The sequence below is a fragment of the Nicrophorus vespilloides genome, unplaced genomic scaffold, assembly GCF_001412225.1.
Source record: "Nicrophorus vespilloides isolate i.1.1-1 unplaced genomic scaffold, Nicve_v1.0, whole genome shotgun sequence".
Lineage (NCBI taxonomy): Eukaryota > Metazoa > Arthropoda > Insecta > Coleoptera > Silphidae > Nicrophorus > Nicrophorus vespilloides.
Genome location: NW_017096686.1, coordinates 16,696 through 36,566, shown reverse-complemented (window position 1 = coordinate 36,566; position 19,871 = coordinate 16,696). Strand labels below are relative to the sequence as shown.

The 19,871-nt window shown below is 31.1% G+C and overlaps 1 protein-coding gene across 4 annotated transcripts in view; it reads left to right on the top strand.

Moving 5' to 3' along the window:
- Positions 1–19,871, top strand: part of LOC108557904 — a gene marked incomplete at its 5' end in the record, with an annotated part of 29,749 nt that overhangs the window by 7,086 nt on the left and 2,792 nt on the right. For all 4 annotated transcript variants that reach the window (XM_017914615.1, XM_017914614.1, XM_017914617.1 and 1 more), the window contains 8 exon segments: positions 7,630–7,772; positions 14,247–14,408; positions 15,485–15,541; positions 17,718–17,787; positions 17,855–18,209; positions 18,294–18,582; positions 18,660–18,840; positions 19,680–19,834. In XM_017914615.1, the coding sequence (XP_017770104.1) occupies positions 7,630–7,772; positions 14,247–14,408; positions 15,485–15,541; positions 17,718–17,787; positions 17,855–18,209; positions 18,294–18,582; positions 18,660–18,840; positions 19,680–19,834 (1,412 nt within the window).

Genomic DNA, 19,871 nt, shown 5'->3' with positions numbered 1-19,871 from the left:
ATACGAATTCGTGTTGTACAATATGAAGCAAATAAATACAAAAATAACATAACCATATTAATTTGTTAAATATATATTTACATCTTTTTATTGTTGCTCATTAGAACTTAGGTCAACACTATGCGTTATATGAGACTTAATTATCAGTGAGGTGTACCAACTACTATTTTCATGATGATGATAATGTATCAGATCTCATAATAACGAATAGTAGTAGTTGGTATACATGACAATCTGTCATAACAAATGTCAGATAAACTGCAATCAATAGGTTACATATGGTTAGGCTATAAATTATAGTTATATTAATATTATTTCTTCTCCCATACTGCTAAAAAAACGTTGAACGTTCAATTTATTTTCTTATTCAAATTAATATAATTTTTATTAATAATAAATCTAAAATCAGTAATACAATGTTACTTCAAAATTGGTTACATAATTCTTTTGTGCGTTTTCATTGTAATTAATTTGTAACTTTCTTTGTTTTTAATGTTCGGTAAGGGGGTATTAAAATTATACATAAGGTTCTAAAGTTGTTTCACTTTAAAGTCTTTTTCATCGTTAAAATTTGGTTTTATCTTTTATTTTCATGGCATCATATCTTTTTTTAAATTTATAATAAATATAGACTAATTTTTTTCATACTTAAAAAAAAACATATTTCTTGTAAAAATTGAACTGATTTGAATATATGTGTAAGTTCACTAGAAATTTTAGTTAAAAATGAAAATATTTATATAATTTGTTAAAAATGTTAAGCAATAACTTATATTACTTAAATTTCTGCTATCTGCTAATTAAGATGCTTAATAAAAATGTATGATGTTATGCGTTCGCGAATCTTTTTCAAAATATCAGGATTTCGTGGATTATCTTTTGCGATGAAGTTGGAGGTATATGATGAACGATTCTATGACTAACAAATCCGATTTAGATTGGAAATATGTGTACATTGTTGTAGTAGGATAGATTGAGCCCGGTAAATGATGATTTATGTGCGCTGGTATTGAGTTATAGTGATTACAGTAGTTGTCAGCCAAATTCTATATCGATATTTTGAGCCCTCTCCGTGTGCATCAGACGTATATGCACATTGTACTGGAAGTGCATATATATAGTTCATTGGACTCGCATGAATTTTTATAACGACGCAAATGAATATCATATTCACGTGTGTTTTTTTATTTTGCTTTTGTATCGATGGTGTCGATGTACACAAATGGCCTTTCAATTGTTTTCCATGCATATGTTGATCGATAACAGTAATTTAATGCGGAAATATTGTCTAGAAGAACGTATGGTAACTATTTCAAGAAACGCACTAATTAATTTTTGATTACCTGCATTTCCTTCTCGCGTTTTTCGCTTTAATATCTTGTTTTTTTTTTCGTTTTCAGATGGAAATGGGAATTTATTTAAATCTACTATAACTCTAAGAAAATGACATAAAAAATAAAACTAATTTAAAATATTTATTTAATTCACATATCTTTAATAATAACATTTAAATATTGATTTTTTTTATAAACTATGCATATCTCAAGTCTAAGACATATTCAGTCAATGAAATTAGTATTTCGATTTTTTTTATAATATCTTTGGTCTGATGTGTTGACTCATCACATACTGAGATACACTTCGTTCTAAACAGACATTTCTTCACATTCTTCAAATCTAGTCAATAATTTTAAATCCTACTTCGCATTCCCAATTTTTGATTTGTCCATAGTAAATGTATTTACCGAAACTAGAATATTCTTAATTACAATACAAAATACAAGTAATCCATGAAAATTATGACAGATGGATCGCTATAAAAAGGACAGTATCCATTTATTTTTTCGATGGAATTATCATTGCCACCATTGAAACTGGTTCATAGCGTGTTGTCCACTACTTGGGACTATTCTCTTGAATCAGCTGTGTACTGCTAAGTATCACGCTTTTCATATACAGCTAGTCTTGAAAAGGTCATTCAAACTAGAGTTTATCGATTTTTATCATATGAAATACAGTAACACCAAGCATAGTGCGGTTTAACGGACTATTTGAAACCGGACGAAACAAAAAGAGGAGAATTGACTTTCAAATGTTTTATTCATGTCAACTGTCTGATAATTTCTGTCAATGCTTTAGTCATACAGTTATGCATTGGGTATGATTATACGTATTGACTATCACAATTTTCACAGTTTTATTTATTTATTTTTTTTAATTACCTTACGTTTGATAATTCGAACCAACTTCGTATCGTAAATAGTTTGAATTGGCAACACATATGTTCGCCATCTCATGGATTATTTCAAAATAACTACTGTCCTATAAGCAATAACAGATGTATAATATTCTTTTATTTCTTAAGAAACATCTGTCTCGAGTCTTTCTTAATGACATTTGAGATTGGAAATATTAAAAGGATATGTAAAACTGTACAAAATTGATGACACGAGATCGATGGACAGTATGAACAGAAAAATACAACTTAATTTATAATAATTATCCTCACCAATTCTTTAACGTATCTTTTAATTAGAATTTTTTTTGTAATTATTATGAAATGGGAGCATGCTATAATGTCGATGGTTTGTATTTTTATTTCGTGTTTTCGCTCTTCGTGGTAGTAGTAGCAGCGGCAGTAGCAGCAGCATTTCGTTCATTAAGCAACATCCAAATTAAACTGAAGCAATTTAACTGGCATTTCCTAATTGCAACTGCTGAAATTGGCGACGATAATGACGTAAGTGGGAATATGCAAGGAGGGATTAAATGTCGGATTCGTTATATTTTGGTAGCTCGGAATGCAGTGCAAATGAATAATCTTAAATTAACAGATTAAAAAGAATAATAGTTTTTTTTTCGTATGTTCTTTTATCCCGAACAAATGCGTGTATATATGTACCAGGATTTAAACGGATTTTTCAAATGAAAGAAAGCTTCTTGTTCTCCGCCTACTATTTTTTTTGTGTGTTCGGTTCCCAATGCGAATATGCATTTGCATGTTCTTTTTTTCCCGCAGTTTATTCGCTATTCTCGCTCCGTCGCGCAGCTGTAATATTATTTTTTTACTGCCATTTTAAAATTGAATGAAAAAGTGAAATATTTAGCGAAAATGGGAAACAATTTGCAATGCCGCATTTCCCAATAGCTCACGCATATTCACTGCGGTTGACATTTCCAGCCCCCTCTGCACGCTACCTGCTTTAGAAATAACGATGGCGAATAGATAACATGTGGAAAATAATTCAGTTAAAATCGCGTACGCGCGTTACATGGGAGTGGGAAAACGATCAAAGCTTCGGCGAAACGAGTTTTAAAGTGTTATAGCCATTAGGTCAGAATGTAATGATGAATTTGCTTATAAGCTCTTTACGTAATGATTATAAATTAAATAGTTATAATCAATGCATAATGTGCTTATAAGCAAATTCATCATTACGTTCTGACGTATTATAATTTGAGTTTTTCGCATTGTGTATATATTATATTTATTGATTTATAAATTAGCAATTAGAATCAATGTACAGCAGAACCTCGCTTAACGAGTTTAATCCTTTCCAGAATTTCCGGATTTTTACTCGTATAGTGAAACATATTCAAAAATACATATAATATGTGTAGACAAATTTTTGCTTTTCATTTTGCTCGTTATGCGAGGTGATCGTTAAGCGCCCAATGCCCGAATAAATGCCGAAAGATGGCATTTTAATCGTGTGCCTTTTGTTTTATTTTTAGTGTCAATAAAGAATAATGTTATGTTATTATTAATTTTTACTAATTTATATCATAGATAGTCAATAAATGAAAACCATTAAAATATAATAAAATAATTATTTTTTAGAAACTTTAAGATTGTAAATACAGAAAATTCACAATTTGCTAATTAAGTGATTGATGAAATAAGAGGTCTCGAAAAACTTGATGTATATTTGTGTACGTATTTACTTATTTCAATATAAGTATCTAAAATATTCAGCAAAATGGCGTTTATAGCGTGTACCGCTTCATTAAATGTAGAAATACAGGCATATCTTGGTTAACGTTACCTCTGATAGCAAAGCGTCGAAATAACGAAGTCCGCAATTTCAAGCAAATTATAGCCAAAAGTTGTAAAAGAATAATCAATCAATAGGTTATTAAAATGTAGATAAAGAAGAAGTTAAATGTTTCTTGAATGCAAAAGATGATAGTTTTTCAGTGGAAAATTTTGAAAACTTTGGTAGAAGGAAGACAAAGAAATTTTTGACAAAAAACTGATAACAACTAAACATTTAAAAAGATGATTCTGCTTTAGGGAGAAATGTTAAATAATAAGTGTTAAATGCAATAACACCGTATAGGCATTTGTTAAAAGAAAGAGAGAACAAACTTCAAACAATCAACTTTATACTCTTATTTTTATTTTTGTTTGTTTATTTTTCTTTGATCGGAAAAAAGCTATTTATTTTCTTTACGAAGAAATGTATCCCCATTCTAGACATAGAATTTTATAACCCCTGAAAACTAATTTTTGATTCATATTCGTTAATCGAAGTATGAATATACCAGGGGTGACCAAACGGTTGCTGCAAAAAGTCTGGCCACCTCTGGACTATACAATTAAATAGAGTCAACTAAAGAAATCCAGTTAGATGTGATAAAACAATTAATTAGTTCGGGATGAGTTTAAACTTCAGTTATTTCATTTAAATCCAGTTTTAGGGATTAAAATACTAAAGAAAATGTTGTGTTCAACTTGTTTAATATATATTTGTATGCGCTCCTTACTAGAATATATTAGAAAGTTTCTCAAACAAACCGAAAGATGGCGTTTCAATAATATACCTTTTTTCTACCATGAGAATTACAACTATCGATATAAATTTAAACAGATACTAATACAAATTTGAATATCTGATCCTGTATTTCTGTATTCTTGACAAGAATTTATTTGTATTGACTTACCTCTCTTTTATTCCCATAAACGTACACATTTTTTAATAGTATTAAGCGAGGTTTCAATAATATTGCTATAAAAAAAAATATATTGAATTTTTATTATTTCTTTACAAAAGTTACTCAATACAGATTTTGATATTTCAAGTAATTATCAAAAGAATAAATATAAAAAAAAATCATAATTACCAATAAAAAGAACAGTTGCACCTCTTATATTTTAGTTTATGTCAAGCATTGAATTACGCCAATTATTATGTAATGAATGTGAAATATTCTAATAAAATATATAGTTTTACTAACAGATCAGATATTTACCAAGAAATCATCTTTCAACCCAGTTTGTTTATATTTTATCTAAAGTCATGTTTAAGCACATATCAGTGATTATTTTAGTTTATAATGTTTTGTTAAAAATATGTAATAAATTTTAAGTTTTCTATACAAGATATTCTGTAATATAATCAAAATCTTGTATGTATTTGTATAATAAATATTTTCTTTCGTATTATGTAGATACAATGTTCGTATCAAACTCTGTTAATGCAAAAATCGTTGCTTAGGTAATACAATAATATAATATGTTGCAATATTTTATTGCGGTGCGTTAGGTAATTCCGTCGAACACGTATCGCGCTAATGGATATAACGAATAACACGGTTGTAACGGCCCCAGAGGCTTCAGCCCGTGTGCAATCGAAAATTCGATCGCATACATTACTTACTTTTATCGTCCCGAGGACTCCTTTAATATTCAGTTTGCATTTCAGATCCTCGCACAATATGAACAAAGGGAATAAATTACGGCAATTGCATCGCCGCTTGTGGTGATTGTCTATTGCTTTGCATAAGTATTAGTTAGATATTCAAATTACCATTTCAGTGTTATCAAATAGGAGAAACTGCGTCGTCAGCTACAGCAAACGCAGCAGCATTTCTTTCTTCTACGTTCTTTTTTTTTGTCTTATTCTATACTTTCGAAAGACAATAAAATTGAAAGACCGGACGCTCTCTCCTGCATTTGGATGCATATCTGCTGTATGGTTATGTTATGCGAAGAACAATCTTTTTAAACTGACCACTTGTACACATTTTGAAATCATATTCCTTCCATTATTTTCATGTTTTATGTTCACGATCTTTATTCTTTTATTATTTTTAACAAAAAAAGCATACTTCTGTATTGTATTAGAAGTTCTTGCACCAATTAATAATACACTAATCAAATTCTCTATATTAGTATGATACCAAAATTATACTATACTTTATAATTTGAAGTCTTCTTATAGCAGATATATAATAAGTAATACATTTATTCACAGTAAATAGCAATTTAATATTTATGTAACAAACGTAAAACAATTGACACAAACCATTTTTCAGGTTAGATTGTGAAAGGTCACAATTTTTAAGATCTAACCTCAAATAAAATAAATATAATGATTACTATCATCTAAAAGCAGTGGTCCCAACGTTTACATAAACTAACCCTTAATTATAAAGTCATAATATATATTTCTATAATTGTAAATTGTTATTCATTTACTTGAACGAAATCCCAAATGTAATCCTTTAAGGACGGAGAAAATTGACGTACGCGTTTTTAACTGTGAGAAACAAAACCGCTTTATGGCCAATTTTGGTAACTCAAATGAGATATCTACAAAACTATGGTTAAAGGTCAAAACTTAATGAAAATGATGATGCATAACCTCAGCCTACAAATTAACAAAAAAAATCATGTTGAAAGAGAAAGAAAATAACCTCAACTTGACGTTTCCGCCTGAAAATGAAAAGTAGCGTCTTTCTAAGAGTTTGTGTTAAGCTAAGATTCGATGAGTTTTTTTTTATAAACATGGTCTACTGTGTAAAAGCTATTTGCAGGAACTTGTTCGCAAAGGGTTAATATTATACTTAACCTTTAACTGCACGGGCCCCGAAATTTCTATGTACTACTCGCGCTGTGTATTTCATTCACCACATGTATTACTGCCAAATGGAGTGCATAAATGATTATATTACGACAAGAAAATACGTTTTCATGTTAACTAAAGTTTTTTTTTATAGAAAACTATTGTAGATCATGCAAGCATGAAATATTTCAGAGCCTGCGCCATCGTTTGTCCATAGTTCAAAAAATTGGTATGATTCTGTTTCTTATAAACAGATAACAATAACAAGCTTAAGAGTGCTAGCATTTCTGTGTTTGTGACATCTACAGAGCAAGAATGAACGTGCACAAAAACAACTTTTTTGTGTCGCAGTCAGCACAATACTGCTTCAGCATTTAATAAACACTTTGGGCATAGGTTACGTTAAGTGTCATTAATGGGTAAAAAAGAATTTAGATATGGTATTATTTCTTAGAACATTGGTGTACTTCTTACATCTAGTTAAAGGTTAAAGATTAACAGGCCTAAACTAACTTAACCTAATCAAATTTAAATTAGTCTAACATAACCAATAATAACCTATAAATGTCAATAAATAGTTGAATTATTCAAGTTCTTTCGAGCAATTTAATTACTATTATATTTAATATACAACTGAAATATGCCAGCTGTATTTGATTGAAACGCCATCTTTTGCTGATCTATAAACTAACAATTTTTACTTAATACAATGTTTATTATGATTAATTTATATTTTTATATTTTAAATATGTAATATAATGAGTATATTTAATTGTTTCAGATCAAAATTACACGAACACCGGAAAGAAAAAGACAACGTTTTCGAGATTTCTGAGAGGACTGAAGACCTCACACCGAAAGGAGAAGCACGGAAATTGTTCACCACGTCACGGACGCGCAGGAACGAGAGGTGTCCCACAAAGGGTAAGCAAGTCGTGGTAACTAATTATCATTAAATTTCCATCAAAATTTGAACCAATTCAAATTCAATTGCGTTACGAACAATGATAAAAAAAAAACAAGAGTCGCCTGTAAACAAAATACATGAGAGGGAGGATACAACATTTGCGCCCGACAAAGTTCTATCCTCTATATCAGTTTCAATAATGTTCGAGAGAGATATCGACACCGACGTCACCTGTCAACGTAAATAAATAATAACTGGCGATGTCGATAATATCGAATCCAATTTTCTATATAATTTGATTCCATACAACACTTTTGTCGAGAGTCCGTGTTATTTTGATGTGAATAACTGAAGAGTGGAAACACCCCGAATTACTTTTATTTTTGGAACGAACGCTGGTGGGATTCGCATCGTTCCCATCTCATTTAGTTACTTTAACAAACAACCAAAGTTTAAAAAAAAATCCATTAACATAGACGCAATGTTTAAATTATTTGAGCTTAGAATATAAAGAAAAATGATTAAAAACCGTGGTCATTATTATTATAATTTTTTTCATCGTTTCGTCTCGTCAGCCCTCTTCAATTCCATTCTTTTCTTTTCATTCGTTTTTTTTTTAATATTTAACTACGTTTCATAATTTCGCATTCATTTTAATAACCACTTGGTTCTAAATTAAAAGTAAACTCCGGGGCGAAATATTAAGTTTTTATTCTTCAATTTCGAGCCACTCATCTCCCTGATATACCGCTTCCAAAAGAGAATTTGCATAATTTTCAGCCCGACCAAATAAGTGAAAAAGAGCAGGCAGAAATCCCGTGTTTTCATCTCGTAATCACATTTACGCACTGGAGAACCACGCGGCGGCGGATCGCTCCCCCTCTCTCTTACAGATTTTTATATTACCCGAAATAAAAATAAAGTAAAGTGAAAATATATTGATTATTATAGCATTTACGTGTAATATGAATACGTTCAATATTATAATAGCTTTCATATATATCATATATTATTATATTAATTCAACTTTACTTTTGAAATAATTAAAAGTTGCAGCAAACCGTTAACAATATACTCAAATGATATCATACAGTGAGCTTCATATTTCATTCATTATTTCCAATAAATAACAAAAATCTTATAGATAATAGCATGTTCATAATATGACAACAGCATAAACTTGTGCACCATCTATTGGTTTCACTTAAAATCAGAGTCCAACCGGAACCGAAAATTAACCGGAATTTTTCACTGAACCGTAACTGTAACCGGAACGATTTTTTTTTTCATTAAATTAATTCATAATCGCTTTCTTTCATATATGAATAAGAAAGGGCAAGCACAAGTCTTGCGCAACTAACATTAGAACAAACACAATAAATTCGTTGTCATTTTTTTAATTTGTTATATGGTTGTTAAAATAGATATAATTATTATTAATCTTATAATAATACAAAAAAATTCAAAAATAATTACACAAACAACGGATAAAAATAATCTATAAAATTTGTTTTAATCCGAATATCAATGTAAAATAGAATGAAGTTATTTCAAATATATTTAGTCTTTTAGTTCATGTTAGTTTCATCTAGTAGTTTTTCATCCTTTTATCAAAGTTCATAAGAAAATTTGCTCTTAGCTTGCATATAACACCTCACTCAAGAAGTTCGTAGGATGACATATAGATGACGCCTCTATCGACAAATATTTTTAGGAAGTACCAATCTTCAGACGACGCCTTTCAAAATATCATGGCAATCTGACGTTTAGTTCATAATTTACAGCGGTTTTAGTAACGCTACTTTTGTAATTTTTAAAATACTGGAAAGTGTTATGGGGATTCTTGTCTGTCGAGACAAATGGTAGAGATGTATTACTCTTGAAGGAGGTTGGCCAAAAGTTATTGTTTTATTAGTCATCCTACGAATTTATTGAGTGAGGTATTAAATGAACAAGAATATTAAAAACGACATTTATAAATTTCTCTAACAAAAAGAAAAATAATATTTTTCATGTCTAAGGAAACAATAGTTTCTTTCACTTGTTGTTTGACTATCTTAGTTAAATGTTACATTTTTGATGCAACAAAATTTCAAATTATAGTAAAACCAATAAATTGCAAACATACAAAAAATGCAAAGGTCATAACTAGACGGTTAAGTTTCCGTTTCTCTGAAAAAATCTGTTCTCTAACTTGTCAACTATAAGAAATGTAGTAAACATTGTATGATTATTTTCATGTTAATAATCAATTTAGTTTTAATATCAGAAAATAAAAGGAAATAATTATTTTATATTTTTTATACAATTCGAAAAATGTTTCTAAATACGTATTTTAGTTCGATTATTTAAATTATTGAAAATTATTATTTAACAGTTTTTATTGGCTCATTGAAAATTATTTATGAAAAAGTATTTGAATTTTATTATTTTAATCATTGAGATTTATTTTATAGGATTATACATCTACACAGTTATTTTGGTTTGATTGTTTTAATTACTGAAAATCAATTTGTACAATTTCAACTGTGATGTAATTGAAAAAGCTTTATGATTAAACAGCGTACTGCATTACAAGAGTGATAATAAATCAATCAAGTGTCATGGTGTTCTGTTTCCGAAGACAAAATTAGCATCGTTTCCGAAATCCAAATGAATTATACTTGATTCGAAACACATGGAAGATGTCCTCGAGTCGGTCTTCGTCATCCGGTATCGCATCCTGTTTTTCTCACCTTATATTCGGCGTCGGCTTAGGAAGGAGCAGGAGCATCAGGATCAGTTTCCGTAATGGCCGCATCCCAACCCTCGCGTTAATTTATTTTTAAATGTTTATTGCGCGCTCAAAAGACGACGCACCTTTTCGTCCTTCCGAATTTCCGTACGGGGCGTTAAGTTTTATTGTCCTTTCGCAATGGTATTGTTTTCGGGTATTCCGAAAGAGCCGCAGAACGGCCGTTTCTAGTTATGCAGTGCGTCGTTATTTTATGCAAATTCCTTCCGCATTTACACTTAACGCGCGTTTCGTATAATTTATCTAAACTCTTGGCACCTTAACCCCTCCATTACTTAGTCTGGAAAGTTGTATGTTAGTTGAAAGCTATAAACATTAAATTTCGACTATACAACCCGCAAGCAATCGTGTTCCTTCTCCCTACGCATCTGGATATTCGGTTGTATTATACATTTAATTTTTGCGACATTAAAAATGTCGAAAGTATAAATAGGATGATTCGCAAATACACGAAATTAATCCGATTACGCGCGTTTATTCTATTTTGCGTTTGGTCTTCACAAATACCAATTTTTGATTGCTACATTTATCTCCGGATTAAAATCGGGGGAGTTGCAAAACAACTGAAAAAAAAAGAACGCGCACCGTCGGATAATGTCGGCCGCTAGAGATTATCTCGAATTGATTTTTTTTTGGTTCTTCTTTTATTGAACTACGTGCCCTCAAATACACAACCTCGGCTTTCATACTGAAGCAATTGCCAGGAAAATAGTGAAAACGTGCTGTAATTTACAGATTACGTTGATAACTATCGTTTACACTACTGCGTATTAGAAGTTACTCCGGAAATTAAAATAATTTGATAAGAAATTAAGTCATATTATTTGATAATTATTTAAAAAAAAACTGAAAAATCTGTATTGTATGAAATTGTTCGGAAAGTATCAATTTCTCATGTTGTTATTCGGTGATTTGCTTCAACCAATAATATTATCATTATATCAGCTTTACTGACCTCTAGAACGTGCTGCGTGTTTAATATAGAAATTGACCAGATTGCAAACCTATTTTGCCATTGACGTTTTGTTAATAAATCTTCTTCATATAACTTTTTTCTTACTTAAACAGCATTATTTAGTTAATAAGAAAACAAAATATGCCGAAAATACTCTATTTTATTTTCCATTATTAATACATAACAAAAAAAAACAAATTACACAAAATATAAAGGTTTATTTATGTCAGTAGTCAAAAATTACAAAGAATTAATTTTGAAATAAGTTGGCTGGTTTAAAATACAACTAACGACACTTGTGGATAAAAACGAAATTACTTTCCGAACGATGCAATAATTTTAATTAAAAAATCCTTTATTATAATTTTAATGAGGTGACATAAAATATGAAAAACAAAACTTATAAAGAAGAAAAAAAAGTAAATTCTGTTCAATTATCTTTCGATACTTCTCCGAAGCGTTCGATAAAGTTAATTAATTTCTTATAATTTTTATAAAACTTGAAATTATTTCTGAATATTATAAAATTTCAGATGATAATATAAGAAACGTTAAATCTTACATACATTCTGATTTTTAAGTTTGCATGTACACAGTAATTTCTTGCAAACTACTACTATTATTAAAAAAACTAATGTTTTTGATGATAAAATTTACATAATAATACAAAATTGATGGTAAATAAATAAAAAGTAAGAATGTCTATGTTTTTTATTTCTCAGTTTGTTGTATACATTTTGGTGATTTCTGAACATGCTTCAGTTAAAATTTTTGATTATTGAAATGTACATGCACGAAAAACATGTCTCAACAAAAAGAGACATAAAGATGAGTTGTAGACGGAAAAAAATCAGAAAAACTATTTTCTACATCATTTTTTTTTGCAAAGTGTTTTGCGTTTCGTACAGAAATCAGACGTCGTCTGAGAGGGCATTCACGGTACACAAAAAAAGGAAGGGTGATTCCGGTAAGCGATGTTTAATGGTGTTGGACTTTGTAGTCATTTTTATCTGTTCAGAGGATAAGGTAGCCGAGACGCGGACTCAGCAAATGCAGCAATAACAACGACTTCTACAGTCAAAAACACTCTTCTCCGCTCGTCCTACACCTGCACTACACTTTAATTGAAGCTGCAGACTATGGCGCACGGGCTTACAGAAAAACACTTGCTTGACAAAGTATTTGAAGATTAAAGCAAAGATACTTTTGTTCACTTGTGTTTGTGTGTGTGTGTGTGTGTGTGTATACATACATGCGCGCGCGCTTGTGTCTACAGTGTGTCTGCATGGTTATATGTGTGTGTACCCTCCCGCTGTCTACTAGGACTTTTCCTCTTTTTATTTCACTATTACTTTTTATTTTAATAATTGCATGCATGCTGCATGCCAGTGCTTCAATGCCATCTCATCTCGCGAGAGTAAAAGTGGCTTTGTTACGAAATATTAAAATAAAAATAACTAAATAGAAAAAGAAGGTATGAAGAGGGAGAGAGAAAAAGGAAAAACATCCAAATACTAGTCGTAGGATATTGTCTTCTCTAAGGTACGTGAACACGTTTCGCATCCGACGGGAATGGGGGAGAGATGCACCCACGACCTTATATTATGGCCGAACTTTTATTATCATGCATTAAATCCGCCATCCCCTGGTGGCGGCAGCGGTGATGATGTAGCCTACACCATAATTAACGTCATAATACACAACAAAACTTACTTAAGTAATTGAAATTTACGCAAACTTTCCCTTCCCAAATTTAACCATGAAAAATAAATATAAATAAAAATAAATGAATCTTACTATATAATATGATAAATACATTGATAATACCAGGAAAAAATAGAAAAACGAAATCACTTTTATTTAAATTATAAAAATAATAACAAACGATTTTATAGTTATTTTATAATTTAAAGTTAAAAACAATTAAATAGTAAATAATATCCATTAATCGAAAAATAGTGAATAAAAATAACTACAGTTGTAGAGTAAAATGTGAAAAAATCTAACAATTTCTACTATACTCATTGTTTTGAAAATTACAAAAGTAGCGAAACAAAAACCACTGTAACTTGTGAACTAAATATGAGATTGCTATGAAATTTTGACAGGCGTCGTCTGAAGATTGATACTTCATCTATATGTCGCCAACTCATTACGAAATTGGAAATCTATATTAATTTCCTATTAATCCAATAGTATTATTATTTGTTATATAATTATTATGTATTTTAATATAAACTAAATTTTTGTAAAAGTTTTTGGCAACAAAATCTACAATTGTATATAACTATACACCGTATCTTGAAATGCTTAGGTGTAATTTTCGATCCGTATTAGAACGAAATAGAAACGAAATAAAAGTTTCACAAAATGTCAGTTCTTTAACATAAAAATTAAAAATATATAAAATATACGGCGAGTATAATGTTATAGAACAAAATCTGTATTTGTATAGCCTTTTAGAACGAATTTTGTTTCTTGAACCCAATCAAAGCCGCATGGTTTTTTTTAACAAAATTTCAGTTTGCAGTCATGAAAACTCTGTTTTAGAACAAAATCTGTTTTCGTATAATCTTTAGGAACGAATTATGTTTGAATACTGAGCTTTCAGTGTATCATCAAATATGTGCGATGTTTAAGAGACAATATTTTATCGTTTAATAAAATATATATTTTCCTTGAATTCCACCATTATACAAAAATATGGATATATTTTCAATAATAATATTTCGTTTGTTTCAGGTCGACACCCCGGACAGCGTCCTGCAGAGTGGTCTTGGTTTAACAGATTTAGGTCAGCACGCTGTCCTCAGGTCCATGGTGGATCCACGAGACTACGATCGCCTCAGGCACTTGCAAATGAACGGCAGTACGCCCAATACTTTCGAGGAGACAATCTACAAGGTAAATATTAAACTTCCCTTTATACGCATATAATTCTAATCGCCCGAAGGGCGAGCACCGTTTCAAATTAAAGTCGACGAATCCGGCAGGATGTAAAAAAAAATAACGAAGAAAAACGCGTAAAAGAAAGCGAAAACATAGAGATTGCAATTTTAATTGAGGCAATATTTTCTCGGCGTCTCGGAAGGAAAATTACAAAAAGAAGAAAAGGAAATAATAATAATAATCGCGAACTTATTCTCGGCGCACTTACTTACTGCAGAAATAAACGACTCAAATGAATTTATGTGACGTTGTAATCAAACTTGAAATTAAAACATAAAATAGACGATAATGTTCCCGAAATTGCAGTCTCCAAAGTCATATAAAGATTCGCATGAGTTATGTGTATGGTCCTATGAGAAAGAAAACCGACCGAAGCGAAAAAAAAAAGGAGGGAAATGGAAGAAGATACAAATAAAACAAAACTCGTAAAGTCGTGAGCAGTAAAAGGAGGCATTTCGGACCTGGGTAATAAAAGTAGGTGATTTTGATCGCACTCCATCCAATTTTACATGAAAAGCAAAAATCAACGGCAGGATGTGTTCAGTGTAGAAAAACTGACGTTTTCGGGATTTATATAATCGCTTGTTATTATTCTAATCCGCCTAATTAGCCTGATCCAAGGACTAGAACGAAAAAAACGACGAGTAACATGTGGCTCCGAAACACCCCATCTGTTTGTTTTTGGTATCAAAGCAATTCATAATTGGCGAGAAACTCGATCATCTGATTAAGAGAATTCATGCGTTTTAAGCCTTTGTTGAAGTTAATGTAACGAATTTACAACGATAATTAGTTTACGTATTATTATAGATTTCAATCAGTGGTGATTCGTATGAATCTATAAACTATGACAATAAAGCAAATATCAATATGAATATAAAATATTTTATATAATTCTTCTTTTGAATTATACAAATAAATATCATCATAGACAACAAAAAGCGATAATAAAATAGTTAGACTTCATAAAATTTGTTATCAAACCAGTTTGTTACGTAATAATCTTATGTGCAAATTATTTTAATTTTCAGTTGAAGCTACAGGAAGCCTTGCGAAAACGCGAGCAATTTACGAAGGAGCACGAAGAAGTAAGTATCGATTATTATTTCTATATTAATCGTTTCATAATTATGTAATTTCATAAATAATTACAGACAAATATGTTTAAATTAAAACAAACAAAAAATAAGAGTCATCCTTATAAACTATTAACTTTTATTTCATAATATATCCATAAAATTAATCGAGCAGTAGATTAAATCATCTTCATTAATAAATCTAGAAAGTTATAATAAATAGTTATATAAAATTTGCATATGCTTAATTAATATAGAATTAAATCGAGTCGTCTACTGCAGCTTTTCTCAAACTGTTAGCAATAAACATATCAACACACGAAATTCAGATTTGTCCATTGTTTTGAAAATTACAAAAGTAGCTTCACTAAAACCACTGTAATTTTTGAACTAAACGTCAAATTGCCATGAAATTTTGACAAGAGTCGTCTGAAGGTTGGTACTTCCTAAAAATCATATGGATTTGTCGATAGATGTGCCAACTTATTGAGTGAGGTGTTATGTTGTTGGTTCGCGTGGAAAAAAGATTGAGAAACGTTGATCTACTCTATTATTTAATATTTATAATGGTGATGATGATAATTGCATCTCTTAATTATTAATTCCATGTCTTCATTGAATAACTGTTTTTTAATCAAGTGTATTTATTAATTATTAAATATACATGCAGAGTTTTTCTATACATTTCAATAATAGGATTCTTGGCAATATTAATTCCATATTTTCAATTATCAAACGCAACACCAAACAAAAACAATAAACGCTTCGGATTTAAACGGACCTCAGAAACAAATGATCGCAGTGAATAAAACCTGTTAATTTTCCGGTTCAACAAGGATCTGCAGGAATCTTGATTGCATTACATCCAGAACTCGGGACATGATTCATTCTCGCCCCGATAGATAGGCCTCCCCCGCCTCCATTTCATCCTCCAATTTGCGTATCTTAATTGAGGGATTACCGCGCCAAAACGTAAAAGAAAAAGTAGAAAAAAAAGAGAGCAGATCTGAATAAACAACGAAACACGTCGATGATCATTGGCACACGAATATTGGGATGTTCGAGAGGGCGCGCGCGTGTCTTTAATTGCGAATTATTTAATCCGCGTCGAATTTCAATTATTATTGACCGGGACGACCGGGTCCTAATTAAAACACGCGAAAATTACAAACTAAATTAGCTAATTTGGATGCACCGTATCATATATGCACTAATTGCACCGCGCTGCGATAATGAACTTGTTACGAATTTATTTTAATTAAATTATTCGCCTGCGAAATTTCCATGTAATAGAAAAAAAAAACATTCATGCACAGAATAATATTATAACAACATACGCGATTTTTAAACGAGTATTTTTTTAATTTTTTTATACTAAACACATTTTGCGTTTAATGTTTTAGGACATTTTAGTTTCTGCAACAAAATACTGTAATCAAAATCTCGAGTTTAATGGGCATAATTTGTCCTGCATAAAACAATACAATATTAAATAAATAGAAATAATATAGAACTTTATATTTACTTAGTTTGGATGCAAATTATATACGTATTTTCAATTAAAGCAATTTTGAAACTAGCCCGTATTTTTTCTAATTAATTAATATAATTGAATATTGTTGTTATTGTGAAAATGTAATTTGCTCGTGCTGCTACTAATTAGACACATATCAAATTAAACAATTATAACGGACAACGAGGATTGTTATTAATTATAATTACAGTTGAAAAGTGTATGTAAAATAATACAATGTTAGTTGAAGCTGGTTTATTTAGTATTATCCGTATTTTGCGAAATTAACAGTTCGAATTATTCAAATGGTTTTAACATCGATATAAAGAGGAAATAATTATGTATAACCGTATAAATATTAAAAACTAATTAGACGAATGTCGCATTTACGTAAACAATTGTATAATTAATGAAGGCTTAGTTATTAATTATAATTACAGTTGACGTGAATCTCCGAAAAGTGCATACAACGAAAATAAAACAACGTTAGCTGAAGCCAGATAAATTAGGTCGTTTATTTAGTAATATATGTATATTGCGAAATTAACGATTTGAATAATTCAAACGATTAATGAAATATATTTACAAATTCACGCGATGCATTTGCAATGAGGTCCGTACGGGAATTGTATTTATATTTTATCTAAATATTTATTCTTTGTTGTGTCTGTATAGATTTTGCGGAATATAAAACAAGGTTTACTTCATTTGGACAAGGAGGGTGTCAGAGGTTCGATATCTGCCGGTGAGTGTTTCAAATTTAATGTATTGTAGAAGAAGATTTTTACATTTTTATTCGTTTCTATGCGCAGATGATACATACATGTATGACGAGGATGCCAGGATGTTGGCCCCAGGGGTGCACGATAGGGGCCACTGGTACGATGAGCCACCGTATGAAAGTGACCCAGAGGACTTCCTGATGGGCAGCAGTCCGACCGGGCCGACAGCAACAATTCAAAACGGTCGGGTCTGCTTCACGCTGAACCTGAGGCAGGAGCCGAGGGCGGAGGGTGTGATTTCGTTACGAAGTGCCGGTGATATCTCACTGCCTCGCGAGGCCCCGGTCGGAGTTGGGGGCTCCGTTCTCAAGGGACCTCCTAGACGAGGCCTTATCTTACCGCAGGCTGGATATCCACCCACCATAATACCCCTAACGCATTCTAGGTAACCTATAACAGCGGCAGCATCCTTTTCATTTAATTTTTATCATCTGATTTACGACCAACTTATGGTAATTTTCGTTCGAAGGACGTGTAGAGATCGAGAGAGCGGGGATTACGCGGGCTCAGACGTGCAGAGCGTTAGTTCAAGATTGTCAACTTTATCGGTAGACACAAGCAGATCCGAACAGCAAGATACCTCGCAAATGGTCTCCCCACAGTATTACACCCATATCGAGGAAAAGATTAGGCACTTCCGCAAACCTGGGCCTCCCTGCACCCGCAGCGAGGACGGCCTCTCGCCGAATCAGAGCTCCGACTACGAAGATCAGGATGATTACACGAACTGCTCGCAACAAGTCGCCACGGTACACATGGTAATCAAAGTTTATTTACCGAATAAGTGGACGTTCTCATTTAATACTTTCTTTCTTAACTTTTCGTGCAAACGCAGTCTGGCGACGGCAGATCCGCAGGAGTTGCCAATTTCGTAGGAAAAGTTCGCGGTCTGAGAGAGGACGTGCAGAGGAAAATCTCACGTCTGAAGAGTGAGCAAACTGAACCAAGGCGAATTGACCCATCGTTTCCTTGCTCCGCTAGTTCCGTTGAAAGTCTTCCAAGTGGTTCCGGATCCAGTAAGTTGTTCTTCATCAAAACATCAACTAATCAATTACTTAATTTTACATTTATTTTATCTTTAGTTTTACTCTAATTTGTTTTATAACTTATTTTATGTACATATCCATTATAGTTCCAGCATAATTTCATTGAACTACAAAAAAAACAAATCCAGATTTATGCCTTTTACAACTTTTGTTTAATATATTTATAAATTGCATAAGTTCATACTTTCATTCAATTAAAGCAGAAACTTAATATATTTTATTTTCATATTTAGTGAAAATATTTATTATTTCATTCTTTTATCTATTTAAGGAGGAAACAAAGCTATATGATCTACAATTAAAAGATTTTAAAAATAAAATTTCACATATAACATTTAAGCAAATTGGTAATGATAAAACATTTACTTAACAAAAATTATAAAATAAAATAACACTAATGCTTTAAATAAAAATAGATCAAATTGGAAATTAGTGTAGGTAGAAATTTAAGCTAATTTTATTAAATACAACTATATTCAAAGCCGTCGTATCCATTAGGGACATAGGTCCCATTAGAAATATTAGGGTTTACGAGATATTTTGGTGTCCATGAAAAAAATATTGGAATTAGAATTCAGGAATACATATGTTGCTATTTAATACTGTGCTGACTGTACCTCATCTAGCACGGTATTTATTGATATAACCCGGTAACGTGAAGACTTAATTGCGTTTTAATAATAACTAAGAATATTGTAAGAAATGTTGTATATTATGATGCGATAGAATTATTATATGTGTTACTAGCAAATAATGTAATAAATTATTTGATATTTTTTTTGACGAAACCTCTCTATATTAAACTTTAGGTACTCAAGCACTTGTAAGGGCAGGAAGCAATCACAGTTCGATATCAGCTGAAGATGTCGAACCTAGTCCAACAGAGCCGCATATCATTGGAAAGGCGAAAGCCCTCGTAGACTACACACCCAGTCCGTACGACAAAGAAGCTTTGAAATTTAAGGTCAGCTTGTTCAATAAATAAAATTTAAAAAAATGTG